At 34.0% G+C, this 19,813-nt stretch overlaps 3 protein-coding genes and 1 pseudogene across 4 annotated transcripts; 2 read left to right on the top strand and 2 right to left on the bottom strand.

Moving 5' to 3' along the window:
• Window positions 1-10: 10 nt before the first annotated feature.
• Window positions 11-2,107, top strand: LOC142538292 (exocyst complex component EXO84B-like; annotated as a pseudogene).
• Window positions 2,108-2,260: 153 nt separating this feature from the next.
• LOC142539318 (multiple organellar RNA editing factor 2, chloroplastic-like) lies at window positions 2,261-4,121 on the bottom strand. Of its 2 annotated transcripts, XM_075644707.1 has the most exons (5): window positions 3,910-4,121; window positions 3,601-3,825; window positions 3,331-3,428; window positions 3,150-3,215; window positions 2,261-2,708 (listed from the first exon to the last, which is right to left on the bottom strand). In XM_075644707.1, exons 1-5 carry the CDS (start codon window positions 4,035-4,037, stop codon window positions 2,566-2,568), a joined length of 660 nt encoding a protein of 219 aa, XP_075500822.1. In that variant the 5' UTR covers window positions 4,038-4,121; the 3' UTR covers window positions 2,261-2,565. The 2 variants fall into 2 exon arrangements, with proteins under 2 accessions (XP_075500822.1, XP_075500821.1); XM_075644706.1 differs by having other exon boundaries at window positions 3,601-4,120.
• A 5,297-nt stretch (window positions 4,122-9,418) lies between these two features.
• Window positions 9,419-12,082, bottom strand: LOC142538818 (protein NRT1/ PTR FAMILY 5.2-like). The gene is made up of 4 exons (XM_075644111.1): window positions 11,813-12,082; window positions 11,478-11,695; window positions 10,697-11,268; window positions 9,419-10,358 (listed from the first exon to the last, which is right to left on the bottom strand). Exons 1-4 carry the CDS (start codon window positions 11,970-11,972, stop codon window positions 9,527-9,529), a joined length of 1,782 nt encoding a protein of 593 aa, XP_075500226.1. The 5' UTR covers window positions 11,973-12,082; the 3' UTR covers window positions 9,419-9,526.
• A 2,128-nt stretch (window positions 12,083-14,210) lies between these two features.
• On the top strand, window positions 14,211-16,999 carry LOC142539317 (uncharacterized). The gene is made up of 3 exons (XM_075644705.1): window positions 14,211-14,562; window positions 14,969-15,063; window positions 15,557-16,999. Exons 1-3 carry the CDS (start codon window positions 14,476-14,478, stop codon window positions 16,599-16,601), a joined length of 1,227 nt encoding a protein of 408 aa, XP_075500820.1. The 5' UTR covers window positions 14,211-14,475; the 3' UTR covers window positions 16,602-16,999.
• Window positions 17,000-19,813: the final 2,814 nt, after the last annotated feature.

The following is a 19,813-nucleotide window of genomic DNA, read 5'->3' as shown; positions in this document are numbered from 1 at the left end:
ATGATAAGTTATGAGTAATGTTTTGCTCTTTGCCAAACTCGTTACGACTTATTATTGCAATATGTGTATTTCTTGTCCTGACGTTTGTTGTGACAAAATTTTCGAATTTTTAAGAATATATATATGTATATCTTGCTACTAAACTCTTGCTTCGGTATTATCATTCTCGTGTTGCATCTGGTATATATGATATGCAGCCTTCAAAAAAGTTACCTGATGTTTCATACATTCAAGAAACAACGAGTTTGGTTTGTTCAATGATATCTCAACGTGCAAGGTGTTTTGTGGCCTTAAATGGACAAAATCATGCTCAAGATTCGGTACTAACTCAATGCGCAGACGAAGAGATAAAATTCTTCGCATCTTGTTTTGAAAAGTTAATATCATCCATTCCCCAAATAAGTGGTAGATTCGTGCTAGCCGATGCTCTGCATATTGCTCTTTGCTAGAGTCTCAAATGCTATCCCTGCAGCCATCGTTGATAGAGCACGTTCGCCCTTGCATATAAAAGGTTCCGAGAACCCATATTAACCATTTGAGTAAAGTTCAGTATTTTTACGTCAACTGATACTTGGGTTCTCGATAGATATCTCGTATCAGGGATCTCGACAGGAAGGAATCATGTTGTCATCAATCAACTGCCGGAGTATATCTATATCCCCAACAGCGGGGGTAGGATTTTAGTCCCCTTGTGTTTTATTTGTGTGTCAAGTGGGCTAACAATTAATGATTTTTCCTCGATTTTAGTCGCTTGCAGACGACGTCTTGCTCTTAATTTCTCTACAAATGGAAAGTTCGATTCTCAAAGGGATCCTGGATCTGTTTGTGGCGTATATTGTTATTCTTGAAAGTGCACTCACAGGTGACACGGATGTCCTACAGACGGAAGGTTTAAGTATCAACTTAACATTGTCTCCAACTCAAGAAATTTACATTCTGGCCAATCTTTCTACATTAATGCAATTCTCATCGATTGTTATTATAAATATATTTGAGGGAATCCATGGTTCGGAATTTGAGATCCATAACTTTCTGTTGTTCGTCCAAGACATTTATGGTCGACTCAGAGCCGGTTTTCTCAAGCAGCTGTTGAAAAATATTCTCTCCGAACGATGATGATCATCAAGCATGTAGTTCCGAGAGTCGTATCAACTGGAATGAGTCCATAATTTATGATCTGGTTCCACCTGTTCCTTATCTGGTATGCTCAAATCTTGATATCTCAGCTGTTTGAATTGTGTATATTTTCTCTCTTTATGCCATTAATAAGGAACAAATGGAATTATCTGAGACCAATTTTGTCCCGTAAAAATGTTGCAAAAGCACCAACTTTTTTCATCGTCTGTGAAAAGTATACATTTTGAAAACTCACATTGAATTGATATTCATTCTTTCCAGTCATTACTGTCAAATCATGAAATTTGGAGTAGGCTCATAATGGTTGTATCTTGATCGTGCCATGATATCTATCAGGAACTATATTTAGAGTTAAAAGAAGATAGAAAAGCTTGCGAATGAAGATTGCATGGAAAAATATTGGTTGATGGATCTTCTGAGGGAGCTAACGGAAAATCTGGAAGGTTGACAAGCAAGAGTTGGCCAATAATCGCGATGAATTCATTCAGGTATCCATCTTCTTCCTGTAAAGTTCCCCATATTTGATATAAGAATATTTCGAGTCGGTAAATCTTATTTTCCTCCATAAACAGTTTATCTTGGATTAGCAGTTTTTGGTTGAAATTGCGAGACAAGGGGGATACTGTCGGAACGCGGTACAGGTGCCCTTGGATTTGTATCCCATTTGGAAGCATCCTTTATTACTGCTGGATTGGAACCTCCAAGGTAATTATGCCATTTTTTAAAAGTTTCTCTAATTTGTATGCTTTTGGAGTGTTTATTTTGAAATCTCCTCGGGTCTTAAAATATACCAAGGATGTGCACAGATCAATGTAAAAAAGTTTCTAGAGAAAATGAAAACAATTTTAGTATTATACAAGAAGAATCATACGGATACGAGGCAGGAAAGGATCCTTTGGTATCAGTTCTTGATCCGTTGATTTTGGATGCCTCAGAATCGGAAGACGGGGATGATGGAAGGCAAAACTGATGCAAAAGTTTCAAGAACTAATAGAATCCCATTTGAAGAAGGGCTGCTCAAAGAGGTGAATATCGCAACACAATTTACGCCAAGAAACCAGAAAGATAGCATGAAATGTTACATGAATAAATACATTTTGCTGCATAATTCTTTCTTTTTTAATTTTTTTATAAAGTAGCTAAGATTTAATCAGAACTGGAACACAAGGACAAAATGAAAAATGATGAAGTGATGCCAGTTCATTACACCATACATAATAAAAAATCTATGACCTAAAACCATGATGTACTAGTTCCAGAGGCATGAAACTGACTCATCCATATATCTGATACAACAGGAGGAGACATAGTTTATTAACCCATACCAATTCAGTGAAAGACTAACATCCACAATCTACATGAGCTGTAGATACAAAGCCACCATCTGATTATGTAACAGTCAGCCTCAAAATGAACAATGACCACCATTCACCGCATATTATCACGGCGCCTGACATATCGGGTTCGATCATTGTATCTTGGCCTGTCTTGAGCTCTCTGAGGCACAGGCTCAACTCTCCTTTGTCTCTCTGGAGATCGCTGAACTATCTCTCCATTTATAAATAGCTCAGCTGCTCAGACCATAAAATTTTACAAACAAGATCAGAGAGCTCATTTGAACTCAGGAAAGGGTTCAGAAGAACTTGAATACTGCATTGAAACCATTTAATACAAAAATAACTTCAAACGGACACCGAAGCTAATAAAGTTTTATCGTCAAACAAAATAACAAAAATAATTTCTTTCAAAAAATGGAGGATGTGATGATCTTATTCTCTTTATCCATATTTTCATGTGCTATTTCAGATGAAAGATAACCAAGTTTCAGTTCGTTTATGAACAAAAGGAAAATGGTAAAATCCACTGTAAAATAAAGAACCATCCAAGAATGCATAAAATAGACGTGAAAATTCCAACCCAAAACATGAAATAGAAAAAAAATTTGTCAATCAGTTGTCAATGTTTATAAGCAAAAAAACATTTAATATCAATATTTATATAGGAAGAAATACCTCCATAATCCTTGTTCTCAGCATCAACATAAGAATCTGGAAGAACAAAAAGAACGCCGGGCAAACCTGCATACAGGAAGAGATAAACACATGACAAATGCTAATCAAAACACGAAACCACGCAAAATCAATACCAAAAGAAACAAGCCCCTGTTTCGAAAAGCTATTTTCATGCACGAACCTTCAAGCTTGTTAGATGTTTCCTCATCTATCTCACATCCAAACCCAAAGTACCTCTCACAAGAAACATTATATATTTTCTTCTTCGCCTCCTCCTCACTATCATCAACACACGAAACAAACAACAAATATAAGAATATGCATATCCGGTGATATCATTCGAAAAGTTCTATTTCTAGTATACTGCCAACATTTGAACGAAAGATGGTATCAATGACAAAGTAAGTAATATTTCAAGAAAAAGGGTACAAAAAATCTAAAAAAATCCAACCTTCCGAGCACTTTGGCTAGGGTTTGAACATAGCAATCAATCATCTGCTGCTTGGTGGCCCCTTCACCACCAGGCTTATCCATCACAATAAGCCAGTGCTCGTAGTCACATCCGGGGAAGAGTGGGGCCATCTCGGTTGGCGGCCGGTCGCTGAAGTTTGAGCCGGAATTCAGCGGGGAATAACCCGAACCGGATCTATTAACCCGGCAGCGTATTGTATTAAACCTGGTGAAATTAGGACAGATTACCGTCACAAAATGGGATAAGGCGGGCGCGGCGGAGCGAGAGGCGGACATGGGTGGAACGAACCTAACGAGCGGCGGGTTTATGGAGAGAGTGGAGGAGAAGAGTCGTGTGGGGATGATCAACGAGGGCCTGGTGGCTCCTGTAGATCGGACGGTCAGGATTAATCGGGCCATCGTGGCTGCCATTGTCATCTGCCTGTGCAAGTGTGGAGATTGTGAGGGTTGTGGGGGGAAAGAATTGCTCGCAGGGGTTTTAGATAATATCTCTACTCACCTTTTTCTTAAATACAATTTACTGTTTTATGGAAACTTTCTTTTAAGTCGCATATTTAACCGTGTGTTCATTTATTACCAGAGTGAAACTTTGATTTACAGAAGAGTAGGTCTCTTGTGAGACGATCTTATAAATTTTTATCTGTGAGACAGATCAACCCTACCGATATTTACAATAAAAAATAATACTCTTAGCATAAAAATTAATATTTTTTCATGGATAACCCAAATAATAGATCTGTCTCACAAAATACGACCCGTGAGACCGTCTCACACAAGTTTTTACCTTTACATAAATAATATTTTTACATTTTTTGGGTTTACATTTATTTTTCGAATGAAATTCGACACAAAAACAATAAAAATCTGGAACATACATACATACATATATATATATATATATATATATGATATTATAGAACAAATTGTTTTAGATTCGATACAAAAGATAAAATTTTGATAATAAAATTAGAACATCTATATCAATATTAATACTTTCTATACCTATTTGTGTACTCAAACACCATTATCAGTAACCGATATGAAAGATTTTATACTGAAATATCATATATCGATACCATATTTTTAATATTTTGTACCAATTTTCGTATAAAAAAACATGTAATTAATATCAAAATTTGTTACACATATTTGGGTACTCAAAAATCATATATTAGTTTCAGATGTTAAATTTTTAATACTCAAATATCATATATCAATATCATATATTCAATGTTTTGTACCAAATTTTCTTTCAAAAAAAATACGCATCAATAATATCAAAATTTATTATATATGTTTGAGTATTCAGAAATCATATGCTAAACAGTTTGAGTGCGTTTGGATTTAAAAACATTTTGTTTAAAGATATTCTTTTTAAGTTGGCTTTTAAAAATGTTTTTCAAGTAAAAGTTTTAATAGTTTTGTGTTTCAATAAATAGATGAAACCATTTTTTTAATATGAGTTATTTAGAAAAACACTCAAAAGTTATAAATTTGAGCTTTTGAAAAGTACTACAATACCTATTCGAATACATATAAAACTATAAAAACACTTTAAAGGAAAAAAGTTGTTAAATCCAAACAGACTCTTAATACTCAAATATAATATATTAATTACAATTTTTCAAGGTTTTGTACCGAATTTTTATCAAAAAAAGATGCGTCATTAATATCAAATTTTGTTATACATGTTTGAGTACTCAAAATCATATATTTTTGTCAGATCTAAAATATTTAGTTATGAAATATCATATATTTGTTACAAATTTTCAATGTTTTTGTACTTAATTTCATCCGAATAAACACATGTTTGCCCAGAAAATGCAAAAATATTTTTTGTATTATTCAAGACCACAGAAAAAGAATTGGTACATGAACAAAACACATATTTAACTATTGTGATGATGATTTATTGATCATTTATTGTTGTTTTATTCATTTTTTGAAAAAAAAGTAATCACACCAAATAATGGAAATTGGTAGCTAATTATATTATATAACTCCATATAAATTTTTAAGACCTATTTTCATATTTTTGTACTAAGGCTCCCTACTTGATAAAGTATCTTATTTGGATTGAGATTCAATCTTATGTTTTGTGAGTATATTGATAAAATGATGTTTGAATTCAATGTTCAAATAGAAAATCTTACTTGGTTTGTGAGTATCCAATTTTTATTCAATAAATAATAAGTTCTAAGAAATGATGAGTGATTATTTTAAAATTATATTCAATTGGAGTTTAAATTCAAATATATCCACTTACTTGACTTGAGAGTGCTTAATATCTTCTGATAATGCCTAATTGGTGGGAAATAATTAGCAAATATTATAGATTTGTATTCAATTATTGTTTAAATTTAGTAGCCAAACAATATTATTAACTTGATTTGGGAATACCAAATTACAATTAAATAATGTCTCAATTAATATTGTTTAGTAATACTTAATTTTTGTCAAATATTGTACACAAAAATAATGTAAAATTATCCAAATACATATTTATATTCAAGGTACTTTATTGTAACAACAATGTTACAAATGAAATTGTTAATTATTTTATTATATTTTATTGTGTATTGTATTATTAATATTGTTGCAATTTGAAATAGTATGTGTTATAATTGCTTGTGTTTTGTTATTATTAATGTTTTATTATTCTTGTAATAGTAACAACATACGTAATATCAACTTCATTTATTAACTAAGTTAACACTAGTAATAATATTTAGCAAAAACAATTTTATTAATATTAAATCGGTATTTTTTTTTAAAAAAATTATAGAAATAATTTTAACGATTATTATGATTGGTTGTAAAGATAATAATAACATTACAATAACAAAAAGCAACGACAACACGAAATAATTGTTGGGATCCAAACAAGAGATGAATAAAAAATATAAGAAATAAATGTGATTATTCGTAAAACAAACTTTATAACATGATCATAATATAATCATCAAGCATAATATGATGAGTATCAAAATAAAATAAAGTAAATGATAATAAGTTAAACGTGTTTCTCATTGAATTGACGAACATCACGCTCTAAATAGAGTTGTATGTCAAAAGTTGCATCATAAAAAAATATAGGCAAACAAAAGACCAACAAGTAAATTTGTTGTGATGTCAAATATAATAGTATTGCAACTAGTAACATAAATATAAATTCAAAAAATCAAATGGTAACGAAATAATGAAACAAATAAACCGAGTCTTGTAACAAGTATAATGTCCTTAAAACAGATTTGTCCCCTTCACGAGGTGCTTGGGGATCAACACTTACAGACGTCTTTTCTCATGATATAATGGTTGAACCAGTAACAAATTAAGCACAAATTCGCTACTCTAACGAACTCAAATCATGCTTTCACTTTATAACCAAAACTTAACGGATGCCAAATAAAATGCTAGTATATGAAATGCAAGAAAATGTTTCAGTGAGATCATGAGTGCGTTTGTAAAAAAATATATTTGGATTGAGGAAATGAACACACTATTTTATTAAGCTCCAAAATGCACACAAAAAGTCATGCAATATTAATTGATTCAATTAATCTTGCAATTAACTCACGAATATGAAAAGCCAAAAGTTTTCAATTAACTCAAAAATACGAAAAACCAAAAGACACTCTCACATTCATGAACCATAATTTTTTTTTCAAAATTCCAACAATAATATTTCAAGTTACAACAATATCAATAACACAATAAACACTTTCAATTATAAATAATAAAAATGTTAGTGATAATACAAATATCAACAATATAAAATTAATTTATATTAGCAATAGTAAATCATACAGACCTCTATCTTTTTCGTAATCTGAAACAACTTTTTTTTTTTTTTTTTTTTTTTAAACTCTGAGGTTCAAAGCACTATATATATAATAAACAAATGACAAAGTGAAAGCTAAGAAAGCAGTGAAATGTTACGAGATGAGTCTGAACATAGTCGATCTCCAATAATACAAGCAAAATTGGGGAGAAACAGAAAATAATCAGGGAGAGAAAGCTAAGGCGAGAGTTCAAGAATCCAAAGAAGGGAAATGATCTGATTAATCTCCAAGTTCAAGAATTAACGTAAAGAAGATTTGAATTTGAACAAATCATATTGTGGTTCATATCAAGTTAAACAAAAGGGAAGTTGTGTCGATAGAGGTGACGGTCGTATTCTGAATTTTGGATTAATGGTGTATGCACTGTCTCAATTTTAGAGTTTTGAGACGCTCATGTGTCTATATTTTTTAACTCTTCTCAAGCTCTTTAATTTTATTCATTGATGATATGAAGCATATAAGTACAAGGTATGATAAATACCAATGATTGAAGTCCATAAGCATATAACTCATAAGAATAATACGGCATCATCTACAAATGGTTGGAGTACTTAGAAGGCTTCAAATCGGAGGAAAGCAAAATATTTACAAATCATTCACGACTTGAGGCAATACTCGATTCGCATGTTCATATATGCATATAAACATGATTTCTTTGATCGAGAAAAACTCTAATATTTGGTATCAGGGACGTAATACATATGTCTTGAATATATTTGTTTTCATTTTTCTGAAAATATGATATCACGAACTTTTGAAAGCATTATTTTATGAAAGTTTGCTTAAGAAATAACAAAATGAAAATTTCATGGAGGTTTCTGAACATTTTGATATGAAATGTCTCGGTTGAAGATGCTTAAAGAAGATGATGGTTGTTTTCAATCATGAGTATATATTTACATTCGACAAACTTAAAGGAAACATCAAACACGTTAAGTGTCGGCCAATTTAAACTAAAAAATTGCCTCCATCGTTCAAGTCGAAGACCAATTGCATTCAATTCAATTCAGTAGATATGTTATCACACGTTGGATTCTTTCATTCAGTGAGTGAGTCTTTCTTCCATATTTTTAGTCTATTCAGATCAATTTTGATAATTAAGTATGAGGCTCTTGGTGCCACTCTAAGTTTTAATTTGATTAAAATTAGGGCTTGAATTTGAAATATTTTGAAAATATTGGAAATAATTTTCAAAATAATAAAATTTGACTTCAAGTTATATTTTCAAGTTCAAGAAAATTTCCAATTCATATTCAGAAATTAATTTTTCATGTTACATATTATATCAAATATTATGGATACTCAGTTTGATATGGACATGCAAACCTAACATTTTGATTGCATTTTTATTAATATGTTCAAGAATCATATTAGGATTGATACTGGACTTGATTTCTAAAAGAGTTCATGGTTTATATGTTTGGTTTATATTTATGAAACTCATTCAGTTATGATATTTTCATATTTAGTTACGTACATATTCAGTTAACTTGAGAAAATATCAATAAATTTGTACCTCGAAAAAACATAGGATTTATTCATTAACTTCTACAGATTTGAGAGACATAATGGAATGTAATATATGGAAGATAACACTCATTTTTAGAGGACCTATAGTCATGATTAATGTATTTTGTTTTCTCAACGAGACGTATATAGATGAAGTTGGAGAATGTAAGAAAGATTTGCATTTGAATGCATTGCATTGTGGCCCATATCATGAACAAAAGATAAATTGTGTTGACAGTGACAACAACTTTACTCTGAATTTTGACTAATGGTGCATGCGCAATCTCAACTTAGACGCTCATGTGTCTTTTTTTTATTCTTAAACTTCCCAATCTTACTCATTGGTGATTTGAGAACCTATAAATAATAGCGATTGAGATTCTTAAACACACAACTCATAAAAATAACATTATACTATCCATAGAAAGTTGGAGCATTTAGAATCGGAGATAATATTCGATTAGCTTGTTTATCAGTTTATATATGCATATAAATATGATATCGTTCTTTGAGAAAACTCTGACATCAACTGCTCACACAAGAGCTGTCTAACTCTTAAGGCATCCTCTCCAATTCTCTGTCGCCACTTATTTCTGTGTTGTAAACGAACAGCTTGGCCACAACCAGGAAGAAGACAAGGTTTAGGAAGCTCAAAACAGCATAAAATCCATAAAAATAATCCAAACGTGACACATTAAGGTTGTCCAAAATCCATCCCCTCCCGTGTTTCTTTGAGATATCAGCCACAGTTGACAGAAGGAAACTGCTCAAGAAAAAACCAACTCCCAAGCTTGTAGTAAAATACGCGGTCCCGAGACTCTTCATTCCTTCCGGCGCCTGATCGTAGAAGAACTCAATCTTAGCCACTTCGAGGAAGTTGTCAGCAACTCCCACCAGAGCAAACTGTGGGAGGAGGACGAAGATCGAGAGCGGGACCGTTCCATCTTTATCGAAAACCTTGTTTTCTCTTGCGACGTGTAGCCTTCTCCGCTCGACGAAACTGGCACCGATCATGATGATGACGTGCAGCACAAGCCCGATCCCCATGCGTTGTAACAGAGTGATCCCTCTTGGGTTTTTTGTGTATTTTCTGGCGAACGGGACGAAGAATCTGTCGTAGATTACGAGACTTATGAGCATGAAGATGGTTACGAAGCCTGTGAGGCAGGCTGGGGGGATCTTGAAATGGGGGCCGATGCCACGTTCCAGGGTCGCGCCTTGCTTGATGAAGAGTGTCTGCGTTTGAGCCAGCATGGTGCTTGGTATGAATGTTGCAATCAGTATAGGGATCATTTTGATCATTTGCTTCGTTTGCTCCACTTGAGTTACGGTACATAACATCCACGATGAATCGTTATTGGTTTTCACCGCTGCTTTGTCAAAGATGCTGCAAGAAGTACTGGTGAATCAGCTAGCTGAAATTCCAATTTTGCCGTGCAAAAAAAAAGATGTATTTTTTGAAAAACTATCAGTTGCATTTAGAGAAAATAAAATGAAATCTAATCATTTGAAGTTCATGAATTTGAAATGATAGTAAAATGAAAAGAAAAGTACATTGAAAAGAATGAGGAACTTGAAATACACACTTCAACATATATTTGAGTGGAGAATTTGAAACCCACTCATCTCAAATCCTCTGAAACAGACAAACATAAATGATATAATTATGACTCTCCTCTTGTATCTTGAAATCTGACGCCACAGTAACCCAAGAAAAAGGATTACCTGAGAGAAGAAGAATGATCGAGTCTGACTTGGCCTGAATTTGAATATTCTTCCAGGCTCAGCTCATGAAGTGCCTTCGGTTCATCCGGGACGACGACCTTCCACTTCCTCGTAGTCGCCCCAAGCACTCTAGCCATTCGGGTCAATGGGCTGGCAGACGGGGGCTTATGCCTATAATAAGGGGTGCCCACAATGAAAACCATTATCGACACCGCGAGCCCAAGTGTCGGGAGGCCGTAGCCGATGGACCATCCCACTTTGTCTTGAATGTACACAAGGATAGTGTTGGAGAAAAGTGTGCCTAGGAAGATGCTAAACATCCACCAGTTGAAGAAGGAGAGCTTTTGGAACCTCTCTTTCGGCTCAAAATCGTCAAATTGGTCCGCCCCCATGGTGGAGATGTTGGGCTTGGTTCCACCCGTTCCTAGTGCTATGACATACAATGCACTGTAGAATACTGCAATTTGTAACGTCGACGCCTTCTCGGGACAATCCTTTCCTTTAACGCCGTGTCCACAGGATGGAGGCCTCAAGGAAGGCAAAGAAACCGCCAATGACAATAGTATCATTCCCTATCGCAAAGGGGAGAGACAATTTCAGTTACTTGTATATTTGGCTCTAGACTTGAATTTTTATGATGTATGTTGATGTAACTTTTCAACAAATACCGTCGAACATGTATTGATCTAATGTAGACTGTCTGAATCAAAACATATAAAAAACGTAATGAAGTCGTAAATACGATTGTGCGTGTGTGTGTATATATATGTATACAGTTTACCGCGAGGTAAATGGCCGAGGCAAAGATGAATGTCCGGTATCGTCCTAGGTAAGTGTCGGCAATATATGCACCTAAAAGTGGTGTCATCCAAACAGTACCGACCCAATTAGTGACATTGTTGGAGGATGCCACAGTGCCTTCATGCAGCTTGTCTGTAAGATAAATCACTAGATTTGATGCAATCCCATAATATGCCATCCTCTCGAACATTTCATACCCTGAAAATATGAGACCAGAAAAAGATTTGAAAAGATCCCCACAGCTAGGCCGAGTGATAAACCAATTAGCCCCGTAGATTGGACGTGAAACGTGCGAAAAATCGGACGATTTCTTACCAACAATGTAGTAACAAGCCTTCCATTTTCCGGTGTTTGATCTAAGAACAGGTCTACCTTTAAGGTCCAAGGTTCCATCTCGTGTGTATAAATCCCCTCTTCCACCGGCAGACCCTTCCTCTTCCACAGAAGACATAGCCAATATTCTTCTATCAATCATGAACAATGCAAAATCATATTATATTGCAGGATGTGGAATCTTAAATACTTTGTTTTTTACTCACGATCCATTTTCTAATTTTTTGTATTGGCCAAAACCCAAAAGTTTATTCTGATTGCATGTCAAGAAACTTCGGCATCACTTTTTTTTTTTTTATCGTACTACATGGAAGTTTCGTGGGGCATTTAGTTTCTTGGAAGTGTCACCTTCTGTTGGCTTAGCTATAGAGAGTCGTTGTTCCTGGAAAATGATACGCTGAAAAATGCTATTTCGTGCGTATTTTGTATTATAAGACAGTGAAGTTGTCTGATGTCTCTATGCCAATATCCGAAAGGAAACCGTCCTACGTTTCACTAATTGTCAACTTTTTCTATCAAATCGAGCTAAGTCTATCATACTTTCGGGAGTGTTGCTCCCCAGGTAATTTTATACAAAATAATCACGTGATAATCTGGTTGGCCCATATATTTTCGTTTTGACGCCGTAAAATTTTCGGTATAACGTAGAATAAACCATGATATTGTAATATAGATAGCCGGAATTTTCGAGGTTTTTCTAATGAAACCAGAGATTTGACCAGCAATCTTCTCCTCCTCCATCCGGTGGTATCTATATCTATGTTTTTCAAGCCTATCTATGTACATTGGTGATACCCCGAGAGGTGCGGGTCATGGATACTGGATGATCTCGGGTCATGGGTTAAATCCTGACAAGTTTTGAGCCGGTTCGATAATAGCCGGGCAAATTAATGTCCGAGACATCAACTCCTCGGGCTGCCATAATTAGTAAGTGAGCACTGAAAACAAGTTCATCGCTGACTTTCTTTCTATAACTATCAGGTTTGTTTAAACATTGATTCATTCATTGATTCACATATATGCTACCCCTATCATTTACTCTCTAAATTTTCATACACCATGGGCACATCATTTCTCTTTGATGCATTGATTTTTCCCATTCACCTGCTGACTTTAGCATTGAAGTGGCCACACCGGAGGGATTTACGTGATTATCTTCGTGTTTGCAGATCAACGGGAGCAAAATCTCTAGTCTTGATACATCTCGCTGTGCTCTCATTCTTTATCATTTATATAACCCGAACCGGTGAAATTGCTCACACATCTTACACCCATTTTTATCCGGTCACATCATACATGTATTAATAATCAGTAAAATAGTTGTCCGAATGTGTTTCAGGAATCAACTTATTATAAAATGTTGCTGAAACAAATAAACAAATAAAAACACAAATGAAATGACCCCATCGATCGGTATTTGGCGTTGCACTTGGAACAATTGGATGTCTCGATCTTCTTTGTCCACCCATTATTATATGTTGCTAATTTAACTTGGCGAAGGAAACAAGAGAACCAGCAACCAAAGAAAATGTTAATGACATATGATATTCAAAAAATTATAATTTTAGTCATGTAACTTGGTTTATTTTTTGTTTTAGTCATGTAACTTGTCAATATTTGTATTTCATCCCCTGACTTGAATTTTCTTTTGTTTTAGTTATTTGTCACCATAGACCATCAAATATATCAAATATTGCTTATTTGGAACAAATACTCGTTTACATGACTCATAGAACAAGAATAAAACGTATAATATACATATTAAAATCTATCTAAAGAAAATTAAAAGGAAACAACAAGCCTTTTTCATCCCATTTTGAAATATTGGATGGTGTTTTGTTTTACTTTTTTTTGTTTAGATTTATTTTGAAGTGTATAATATGAGTTTATTCTCGTTACATGAGCTACGTAAAACAAAATCGATATCAGATCAACAATATTCCAAGAATCACTTGGAATTCTGGAATTTACCCATTCGCTGAAGACTAATATTTTTCCTGCCATCTAATGAATTTTGTTATTTACTATATGATATTGTAGATTTTAATGAACATTAGTCTGACATTAAAATTTTTAAATTTATTATTATTTGAATGCAATACAACTTAGTTTTTTTAAACGATAAAGCTTATGAATGGATAATAAATAATATTAAACATAATTCATTAAAAAAATTTGTTTGGTTTTATTTAAATAAATCTTAATGTAATTATACGATATGCTTTTTGACGGCAATAATTAATATTTCAATATCTCAATATATTTTCTTGAAAAGGTGGTGAATAAATGAACGAATTCAAAGAAAATTTCATTCAAGGAAGTAAACCCAACATTATTTGATGATTGGATCCGGTTTACAGATCTTAAGATTCTGTATAATTAACGAAATCATTGGGGAAAAAAATTCAAGATTCCAGCCTGTGTGGCAACGGTCAGTTCCCCCACAGAGCCCCACAAAACTCGACCGTTTAGCCTTCTTTTCGCACCCTCTCCACGCTCTCGTCTCCTCTAATGGCTAGAGAATTCTACATGAAGTTCCTTTGACCTAATAAACGCATCCTTTCTGTACTGTTTATCAGAAATCAAGAAAAGAAAAGGAAGGATTTTTAAGAGAAAAGGGTTGCTGTATTTATTGTCCGAGTCGAATGGGTTGTTTTCTTGGATGCTTTGGGGATGCGAAAGATCAAAAGAACAAGAAACAGAGGACTAGTCAAGCCAGTCCGAAAGGACAGGTGAAGACCCTTTTTTTAGTTCGATTGGAAATTTTTTGAAGAAGAACAGTGAAGTTCTCAGTTGTTTGTGTTTTATTGGTTTTGTGCTTGTTGATTGTATGCATTGAGATGTTGATTCTTTGAGATATGAACATAATTGCTTGAACCATGGAAACGAGCTCGAGCGATTAGTTCTGTTCTCTTTTTCGTGAATAGATGTTTTGTTGAAATTCCGAGGGATGTTTTGTGGTACTTTCGAAAAAATAAAATGTTTGGGTAATCCAATAACTGGCCCTTCGTCGATGAATGGGGCTTTGCTATGTTCTTTTATTGGGTGGTTCAAGCTGATGTTTCAATTCTCTTCTTTTCTTTGATTTTGGTTTTTGCTTTAAAATTTGAGTTTTCTGACTAAATTAGATACTTGCAGAAGAGAAACCAAGCTGAGAACGCTCGACAGAAATGTACATTAGTGGATCAGAGCATCCTAGAGACACCACCTACCAACTTGGTTTCAGAATTACAGTGAGTCTTCTATTGTTATTTCAATTGTCAAATCTTACTGCTAGCTGACCCATTGATTCATAGGACGAATAAAGTTTTTTTTTTTTTTTGCTGTTTAGAAGGATATGTTGTTGCCTTTCTTTATTTCTTGTTGTGTGGATCAGAGCATCCTAGAGACAAGAGTCACACCACCTACCAACTGGTTTCAGAATTACAATGAGTCTTAATTGTATTTTCAGTTGTTGAATCACACTGCTATCTTACCCATTGATTCGTAGGATGAGTAAAATTTGTTTTTTTGCTGTTGTGATTGGTATGTTGTTGCCTTTCTCTGTTTCTTGTTGTGCTTTAATCGTCTTCAGTTAATTTCTTTCATTACGTTAGAAATCTTTCGATGGGTGGATGCATGCAGGGGTTTGAGCTAAAGCTAGTTAGTGATTTGGGGGAAGATTATATTCTTGATAAATTTTACAATAATTTTTAGCTGTTGTTGATTAATTTGGATTTGGTGTAGAAATAAACCAAAGGAAGAGGAGAAATTGAGCCCGAGCCCAAAGAAAAGAGTTACATTTAACTCAAATATCACTACACATGATCATGTTTCAGTCTTTGAGAGCACTGATTCTCTGCCTGAGTGCGATTTTAGCGTACGGAGAGAAGAGGAAAAGGATCTTAAAGCTTCGAATCCAGGATCTGAAGATGGTAATTTAATCACCTCGAGTGTTGGATCATACCCTTCAAATCATAGATATCATAACACCATAGATAGTGATGATGAAGCAGAAGACTATGGTGATAGCGAGGACTTAGATGATTTGGATGACTTCGAAGATGAAGAAGGTTTCAATGACCGTGATGAAGATGATGCTAATAGTGTGATGAATTGTCAAGACGTATGGTCTGAGTCCACTGTGATCTCATCTGTAGAGTCGAGAGTAGAAAATCATTCTGCTAATTCGATTCATGAGGAAGTCGAGAGTCATATGTTGGAGACTTGGCAACCTAGTGTGGTCGAAGCGTTTGGAGCAAAAACTAATGCAAGAGATAGAAGAGATTATGTCAATTCTGTTCTGAACCCTGTAGAGAATATTACTCAGTGGAAAGCTTTAAAATCAAAAGGAACATCATGTTTATTGAAGCCACAGAAGGAGAATTTGATATCTTACTCAGAACATACGCGTAAGCCTATGTCTCCAGGTGTCAGGACAAGATCTGATGAATTGAAGAAATCAAATCAAGAAGTGGCAGTAGATGCGAGTCTATCGAATTGGTTGGTTTCTTCCGAAATCACACCATCCAAGAATAATTTTTCCAGTCAACTTGAATCTTTTGCATCAGGAAATACCATTTCAAAAGGGTCTCATTCTGCGAGGAGCTTCGAAGATAGGCCTATTTTAGGTGCGTTGACAGTTGATGAACTGAAACAGATTTTGGTGTCTTCTACACCGAAGAAAACGTCACCTATTCGAAACCCTGACGAGGTGCCGATTATTGGAAGTGTGGGAACTTACTGGAATCATTCCGATTCAACTAAGAACTTCAGTTCGACGTCATCATAGAAAGGCATACCCAACACAACCAGCAAGCACAGAGAGTTATCCGAGTTCAAGAATTGAGAATTTCGTTTTATGTTCTTTAAACAATTTTTTTTATTTGGTACTATGAATTTGTCTCCAAGATGCAGGACATGGTTCATTGGCAATCGACTCCATTTGAGACAAGACTGGGGAGAGCTCTGAATCAAGGTTCTACTGGAGCTTAATTAAATTATACGATCCTCGGTGAAGCTTATAAGATGTTTGAGTTATTTCTTTGCATGTGTTGTGAATTCTTGAGTGATTTGTGTGTGGATGTTTTTCCATTTGTTCATTGTGTTTATTGTACTTGTATGTATACATGCTGTTGAATGCTGAATTGATTGTTCATTTGCTTATTATGATACATGTGTATTTATATATTTTGAAGTTTCTGTTGTAATATTCTGAGGATAACCTTTTTTTACTGATTTAACATTTTTAATTCTTTTAATTTTTCCATATATTTTTTGCTCGATATATTATATAACTTAAAATTAATGAGTCTTTATGAAACATGAATTTTGGGGTTTTTTTAAGCATTGTGATATACATTATTGTTTTCTTAATAAACATGCCTGATGAGAAGTCTCCGGAATAAAAGCATGTTATGATATTATTTGATTGTATTTACTGTAAATGATCGATATCAGAGCTCAAACGTATCATTACGTGGTGCATTGTCTTTATGGACCACCCATTAAAATGTGTTGTAAACTTTACGATTCAAATGTTCATTCATGAGCGTGAACGAGTGTATTAGATGTCTCAAATTAGATGAATTAAGTTTTTGACTGTTGTATACACAGACTTGGACAATTCTCACTGCTTGAGCTAGTTTTGTGGTAAAATTATGTCCAAATTACATTCTTATCTTCATAAATAGATGTTGATAAAATATATCAAGATACTAAATGGTTACATGACAAATCTTAGCTTAATTTTTAAATATTAATATAAGAATTATTTCTTTTAGCACTCATCACTTTTAATTTAATACAGATTATTTCATATCAAATTATTTCGGGGCAGTTCTAACATAGGGGACTAAATTCGGTGTGTATTAGAAATATTAAGGACTATTTTAGCCCGACAAAAAGAGTAGGGATCAAATCGGGAAAATGGTAAAACAATAGGGACAAAATAAGACATTAATTAGCCTGAATTTTTTGCTATGAAAAATAATAGAATGAATTTGGATTGTTGTGAAAAAGTAAAAATTTATGGTAAAAAGTAAAAATCTCAAACTCTCAAAATTTACCAAACTACACACTTTATAATATTTTTCTCTCTACTCAATTGTGATTTTCTTCACAAATGAGAGATCTATTTATAGGAAATCTTTACAAATAATCCAAAAATAAAATACATCATTACCTACATCATCACACACTAATTTTCAATATTTACAACTCTTATTTTCAACATTCAAATATTCAACATTCAAATATTCAATACTCACATTTTAAATATATTTTTCAACACTCCCCCTTGTGATGATGATCATAATGATTGTCTTCATTACGTGTTTTTATACTGCCTCGTTAAAAACCTTACTAGGAAAAACCCATTGGGATAAAAACCATAGTAAGGGAAAAAGAGTGCAGTCACGTAAACTCCCCCTCATGTTGACACGAACAATTCTTCACAAATTTCGTAGATTGCGCATCCCAATATTATATATGTGCTTTCTGAATATTGACGTAGGAAGTGCCTTTGTGAAGAGATCTGATGAGTTTTCACTTGATTGAATGTGACGAACATCAATATATTTATTCTTCTCTAGCTCCTTAGTGAATGCGAAGAACTTAGGAGGAATATGTTTAGTTCTGTCGCTTTTTATGTATCCTTCTTTCATTTGAGCAACACATGCAACATTATCTTCATATAGTATCACAGGCTTCTCATCAGATGATAATCCGCATGAAATTTGGATATGTTGGGTCATTGATTTTAACCACACACATTCACGACTTGCTTCATGTAGTGCAATAATCTCGGCATGATTTGATGAAGTTGTTACGAGCGTTTGTTTCTGAGAACGCCAAGATATTGCAGTGCCTCCACGAGTAAATACATATCCAGTTTGGGAACGTGCCTTGTGTGGATCAGATAAGTATCCAGCATCAGCATAACCAATTATACTTGGATTAGCATCTTTTGAATACAAAAGTCCCAAGTCTGTCGTTCCTCGTAGATAACGGAATATATGTTTAATTCCGTTCCAGTGTCTCTTTGTTGGATATGTGCTAAATCTTGCCAACAGATTCACGGCAAAAGATATATCAGGCCTTGTACAATTTGTAAGGTACATAAGGGCACCGATGGCACTTAGATATGGTACTTCTGGACCAAGAATATCTTCATCATCTTCACATGGACGGAATGGATCCTTTTCTATGTTTAATGATCTAACAACCATTGGAGTACTTAAAGGATTTGCTTTATCCATATTAAAACGTTTAAGGATCTTTTCTGTATAATTTGTCTGGTGAACAAACATTCCACATTCTTTTTGTTCAATTTGTAAACCCAGACAATACTTGGTTTTTCCAAGATCCTTCATTTCAAATTCTTCCTTCAAGTATGACACAACTTCGTGAATTTCTTTATTCGTTCCAATGATGTTTAAATCATCAACATATACAGCAATAATTACGCATCCGGATGTTGTTTTCTTAATGAAAACACAAGGGCATATTGAATTATTTACATATCCCTTTTTCATCAAGTGATCACTTAGTCGATTATACCACATTCGACCTGATTGCTTTAACCCATATAATGATCTTTGTAATTTCACAGAATAACATTCCCTGGGTTTTGAACTTTGTGCTTCAGGCATCTTAAATCCTTCAGGGATTTTCATATATATATTACTATCAAGTGATCCATATAAGTAAGCTGTAACAACATCCATAAGACGCATTTCTAAATTTTCAGATACCGCCAAGCTAATCAAATACCGAAACGTAATTGCATCCATCACAGGAGAATACGTTTCTTCATAATCAATTCCAGGCCTTTGAGAAAAACCTTGTGCAACAAGTCGAGCTTTATATCTTACTATTTCATTTTTCTCATTTCGCTTTCGAATAAAAACCCATTTGTATCCAACAGGTTTTACACCTTCAGGTGTAAGGACTATAGGTCCAAAAACATTACGTTTATTTAGCGAATTTAATTCAACCTGGATG

The sequence above is a fragment of the Primulina tabacum genome, chromosome 3 (genome assembly GCF_025594145.1).
Source record: "Primulina tabacum isolate GXHZ01 chromosome 3, ASM2559414v2, whole genome shotgun sequence".
NCBI lineage: Eukaryota > Viridiplantae > Streptophyta > Magnoliopsida > Lamiales > Gesneriaceae > Primulina > Primulina tabacum.
The sequence above is the reverse complement of the archived record's forward strand: the minus strand, read 5'-3'. Positions and strand labels throughout refer to the sequence as shown.